This window comes from Trichosurus vulpecula, chromosome 8, assembly GCF_011100635.1.
Source record: "Trichosurus vulpecula isolate mTriVul1 chromosome 8, mTriVul1.pri, whole genome shotgun sequence".
In the NCBI taxonomy this organism is placed as follows: domain Eukaryota; kingdom Metazoa; phylum Chordata; class Mammalia; order Diprotodontia; family Phalangeridae; genus Trichosurus; species Trichosurus vulpecula.
The window spans coordinates 256230624-256236623 of NC_050580.1; the positions used below are offsets into that span (position 1 = coordinate 256230624).

Consider the following 6000-nt stretch of genomic DNA (forward strand, 5'->3'; position numbering starts at 1 on the left):
GCACAAGCAGAGGTTACACGACTTGCCCAGGGTAACACGTAATAAATATTTAAGACAGAATTTGAACTTACATCTTCCTAATTCCAGGCCTACATTCTAACCACTGGGCACCTGGCCTACCTTGATAGGACATCAAGGTAGCATCTTTGCTGGGACGACAACCCAGGATTCCTGACTTCTATTCTGGTGTTCTTTTAATTACACCACACTGTCTCCCTGTGGACTCCTTCTCTATGAAAAATCAGGATACCTTCTGTCTTGAAGAAGTTAAGGTAAAGCCCGCCTCAGGAAAACAATGTGATGCCTGGGAATAGCAATAATAACATTTGTATAATTTTGCATATGTATTATCTTGCTCAAACCTCACAATAACCCTCTCTGGGACAGATACTACAAGTATTGTTAGCCTTATCTTGAAGATGAGAAATTGAGGTTCAAAGAATGATACATTATTTGCCCATAGTCACACAGCCTTGGAGATAGGATTTGAACCCAGATCTTCCTGAAGCCAAAACCAGCACATGCTGGTGATCAACTGTGTTGTCTGGATTCTCTGACATTACCTCTACTTAGGGAAGCACTTTGTAAACCATAAAGCCCTCTAAAATTTGAACCATTATTATTTTTAGAAATAATCAACCGTCGCCTTAATAACGGAGCCAGCCCAACAGTATGAGATGAAGAGATCAATTTTTAAGTTTAGTTATGCAATAATTAAATTGTTTAAGAGACCAAGGCTATCCACCAAAAACATCTAGTCTTTTATAGAGGACACCATGCCACTCTGATGCGGCATTCAACAAATAATTATCAAGCATCTGCTATATGCAATGCCCTGTAATAGATGCCAGAGAATAATGAGTGAGTCCCAATAATGAAACCATCCCTCTTCTCAAACTATCAGAACAGATATGGTGTGTATACAGATAAGGGTGATACAAGTGGGAGTAAGGAGAAATTAGAGCATCTGAGATTTAGAGCTAGAGAGGACCACAGAGGACCATCTGGTCCGAGCCTCCTCCGCCCCTTACTGGGGCTTAAGTGACTTGCCCAAAGTTACACTGCTAGTAACTGGTAGAGCTGGTATCTGACCCCAGTCCTTATGAATCCAAATTTGACAATATTTCTGTTGTACCATACAAGGTAGAATGTGATAGGGACAAAGTAAAGAGTCAAAGTTCCCAGGAAATTGAGGAGATAAGCAGAGATACCCCAGGACAGTAGACAAAAGCACTGTATTTAGAGTCATGGTGCCAGGGTGCAAATCCCAACTTTGTAACTGTGGATAAATTGCCTCCTAGAGGGGCCTCAGGATTCCTTGTTTTCAAAATCGAGTTGGACTACATAATCTCTAAAGGTCCTTTCCAGTTCTAAATCCTAACATCCTATATATTGTGTGTGTGTGTGTGGTGTGGGTGTGTGTGTGTGTGTGTTTTGTGGAGCAAGGAGGGGGTGGAGGGTGAGGGAACTGAGTGCCTTGGAGTGTCAAGGAAGGTTTTATGGAAGAATTTTCACCTGAACTAGATCCTGAAGAAAAAGAAATTTCAACCGACGAAGATAGAGTTCATTCCAGGCAGTAGGCTCACACATATTCACGAAGGCAGTGGCGAGAGAGGGGAATAGTTTAGCTTCTGAATGAATATTGTCTGCTTGGATGCCCCTGGAGAGAAGGGCAAATGGAAAGGATGGACAAAAACCCCCAAACACTTGCACAGACACACACACAAGAGTAAATACAAGGGGATGGAGAAAACGCTTAGCCTTTAGCACTGTGAGAATAAACGTAATATTTTGTTCTCTTGCATGTGACCTTTTACTTGCTGAATAAAGTATCTGAGTTGCTTAACAGCACATGGAATTATACTCTTTATAGATTACCTTTCAAAAAGGCACCGTTCTACTCTTTAAAAAATCTTTTACCACAACTCAATGTTGTGGTTATCCACCATAGCCATACCACACACAGGATTTCCAAGGGATTAAATGCCTCGGGATGATTTTCGGTTCTTACCAGGATCTGTGCAGTTTTTAGCCACCTGAGTTCCATTAACTGATGCCATCAGCTTTCTGTTCCTCCATACTTCAGGTAATCGATATTTGCCTTTGGAAGCTGTTTCATGTCCTATATACAAATAATAATGGTAATTACAGCTAACATTTACAAAAGCATTTACAATTATTATCCCATTGATCTTTAAAATAACCCTGAGAGGTAGACTATTTATTATTTTCCTTTTACAGATGAAGAAACCAAGGCAGATAGAGGTCAATGAATTCAGTTTTTCTTGACCCCAGACCTGGCACTACCCACTGGGCCACCAGTTTCTCCTTCATGTCTCAGCACGTTCCCTAGAGTCACAAAATTCAGTCATCCAGAATCCCATCTATAGAATAAACCGTTCACATTTCAATGGTACTTTACAACGTACAAAGTGCTTTTTCTCCCACCATCCCTTTGGAGATAGTTCCCATTGCAAAAGAGAAGACAGTGAGGTTCAGAGATTGCTCTTGTGAATTGCCACAAATCACCCTGCTAGTAAAATGGCAGAGAGAAGACAGCAGCTCCAGCCTTTCTACTCTAGTTAGAAGTACCTTCCTATTACCCCATAACTACACTCTTGCAAAATACGACTCAGTTTTATTTCTTTGGTCTACACGCAGTACATTCTTTTAATGAATATGCATAGAATATGCCCTACAGTCATTGAGTTGTATCACACATAGTTTATTACATACATGGCAGTATTGTATAAATTTTCATAAGTATTTTGAGAGTATACTCCTGTCCATATTTAAAATGACCATTTTACATCTTTCTCTGTTTAGGGTAAAATCCTCATCTTTTCTCTCTGGGTGGCTGAGTGGAAAAAAAAAAGTACTGGACCAAGTGTCAGGAAACCTGGATTTCAGTCTTGGCTTTGCCATTAGCTAATTGTGGGACCCTGGGTCAGTAATTCTTCTTTCTGGGTCTCAATTTTCTCACCTGTAAAGGGTAAATGGACTAAACAATATCTAAGATCTCTTTCCATTCAAGCATCTTTGATTCAGTACTGTTAAGTAAGATGTGAGGATATGGAATAAATATATCATCTAAGGGCCATTCAGTGTTTTATTATTTCTAGTATGTAACTGGATGGAAAAGGCATCACATGCATCCACACTGCAAAGCAGCATTATCAATGTATTCATTGACTGCTCCAGTGGAAGACATTCAAATAACTAGTTTTTTTGTCTGCAGTGGAGAGAACCACTTTTACTAAGTGTCCTCAAATTGTCTAGTACACGTAGTTTAAAATAGAATCTAGCCATAACAGCTTAGTGTGTGTCCCACCTTATATGAGTCTTATTACTTCCTTGAAAAGCAGACAGGACTTGTTTCTCCAGATCTTTTCAGTGTCTGGCACATAGTAGGTGCTTAATAATGCTAGTTGACCGACTGACTTCTTGGCAATGGCTATAGCCCTCTGCCTTTCTCGGGCACCAAACAATAGGGGACAGAACAGTTGGGACATGGCATTCAAGGACTTTGAAAGATTCATTAATGTAGCTAATGGCATCACATTCGCACATCCTTCCTTGCCCCTGCCTGATTTCTTCTGTACCTTCCACCCCACATTGATACCAATCTCTGGAATGAAATATGACCATTCCAAGACCCTCTATCTCCTTTGGTGATGCACTTTAAGGGGGGGAAGATGGCACGGGGTACCTTTGGTTCTCTTTATCAGGTAGGGCAAGAAGAGCCAAAAGGAAAGGCGATCCTGGAATAAACGCGCTGTCTGAAGCTTTCACCTTGCCAGGGTCCTCACACCTGGGTACTACCCTAGGATCCACTACCAGCAGGATACGTCTGCTGGAGCTCGACCAGGTCTGGTTGGGGCATCTTTAGGTTTGCCTTTCACAGTAACAAACACTCCGGGTACCAAACGGTGTGGGGGTGGTGGGAAAGTGGTACTTAGAGAATATCAGGGAACTCGGCAATGCAAAACTACCCTTGCGTTAGAGGAGGGGCATTGGAGTTGGATCTTAGTTCCAATCTACCTGTATGACCTTGGGCAAGTCCCTCAAGTTCTCAACCTCGGTTTCCCCTTTTGTTCAAACAAAAGGCAAAAACAAATGCCTAGTTGGACGAGATCATCCCTAAGATCCCTTCAGATCTTTTAAATCCTAGGCACTCTCGGGCTCACAAACCCGGGAGGGGGAGTGGATGAGCACCTCGCCCAAGGCAAAGGGTGACCTCGGAGATTCCTTCCAGAGATCCAAACTCCGCCCCCCTCGGACGACCCCCCGCCATTCTCCCACTCCTCCACCTACCGAGGCTGGCGAGCAGACTGGTCGCGCAGCACACCAAGGACAGCACCCCGCAGATGAAGCCAACTTGCTGCAGCCACATCTCTCGCCTCCTGTGAACGTTCCGGGACTGGAGAAGCCCCTGGAGCCCGCGCGCAGGAGGCAGCGGCGGCGGCGCCATCCCGGAGCGAGCGCCTCGCCCGGGCACAGGCGGTCCGGAGCGGTCGGAGATGGGCAGGGACCCCTGAGGCCAACCTGCGGATGCGGGGAAAGGAAGCAAGCGGAGAGGGAGGGCTCAAAGGCGGGCGGCTCTCGGAAGATCTTCATGGCCCGGAGGAGAAGTCAGGCGAGAAGTCCAAAAGGGGAAGAGGCGAGTGCGAAGAGCGCTCAGAGCCGGGCTGCCACGCTGCGCCCTCCGCAAGCCATGGCCCCGGGACCGAAAGGAGGAGCTGCCGGCGGCGGCTGCAGGGACGGCGGCTCCCCAGAGAGCCTCGGGGTCCACTCCGGCCCCCACAAGCTACCTGCCGGACCGACCTCCGCCTCGCGCTAGATTGGCCCCCGGGCGCCGCCGAGCGGAGCGCCCCGGCTTCCCCGGGGGAGCTCGGGCTTCAGCCGGAGGGCACGATCGCAGCGGGCTTACGGCCCCCGCAGCCTGCCCCGGGAGGGGAGGGGTCCTGGGGCGGGCGCCAGAGGCTCAGCGCCCGGGAGCCACCCCCCTGGCGGTCAGCAATCCTCCTCAAGTTTAGCCACGGACCGGCTCGCCCGTGCCTGCTCTGCTCTCCTCCGGTGTGCAAAGCGCAGGTGGTAAAATGGCCCGGGGGACTGGGCGGCTCGGGGCTCGGGCTCGGGGATCGGGCTGGCACGCCGAACGAGACCCGGGCCCGCGGTGCAGGGCGCGACTCCTGCCTGGAGAGCCCGCGGGCGGCTTGCTTCGGGAGGGGCGGGAGGCGAGCAGCTCCTGCCTCGGCCCCGGTTCTCCCCCGGTAACTTTCTCACAAGGTTCCCGATCCTCGCGCCTGCGTCTGAGATGCTTCAGCGCCTCCTCCCTCTCTCTGTGTCTGTACATACACAACACTACAACACACATACACACGTGGTACTCTCTTGGGCTCTCGCTGCCTCACGCTTCTCTCCGCCCGCGCCCAGGATTAGCTGGTGACCAATGTAAATAATCTCCCCCCCCCCCCCGCCCGCCCCACCCCCCCAGTCCCTTCTCCGCCCCCTGGGTAAAGGAATGAAATGTTTCTGTGCAATCCTCGGCCTGCGGCAGCTCGCTCTCTCGCTCCCTCTCTCTCCCTCCCCTCTCTCCCCCCCCCCCCCCCTCCCCCCCCCCCCCCCCCCCCCCCCCCCCCCCCCCCCCCCCCCCCCCCCCCCCCCCCCCCCCCCCTCTCTCTCTGGTTACTCTAAGCAGATGTAGAATTTGAGATTTCTGCGAGGAGTAGCTAGGTCTCCCACAAGGGCACATTCTGACCACCATCGGTGCCCCTCCCCTCCCAGAACCAGTTTATATTAGGATAATCTTTAACGTTATAGAGCAAACCCCTTTCCAGAGATATCCCAGAGGGTCATGAAATTCGAGCCTTAGAAATAATTTAGTCCAGAAACCTTCATTACAGATAAGGAAACTGAGGCTCAGAGCAGATGAGCGGTTAGTCTCAGTTGGCTAGGTGGTAAGTAGTAGAGCTGGGATACAAAGCTAAATCCTCTTTA

The 6000-nt window shown here is 48.9% G+C and overlaps 1 protein-coding gene across 1 annotated transcript in view; it reads right to left on the minus strand.

Moving 5' to 3' along the window:
- Nucleotides 1–4471, minus strand: part of SLC24A4 (solute carrier family 24 member 4) — a 292292-nt gene extending 287821 nt beyond the window's left edge. The window contains exons 1-2 of the mRNA XM_036735566.1: nucleotides 4315–4471; nucleotides 2012–2122 (exon numbers count right to left, since the gene is read on the minus strand). Coding sequence (XP_036591461.1) covers nucleotides 2012–2122; nucleotides 4315–4471 — 268 coding nt within the window. The remainder of the gene's footprint in view (nucleotides 1–2011; nucleotides 2123–4314) is intronic.
- Between the last annotated feature and the right edge of the window lie 1529 nt (nucleotides 4472–6000).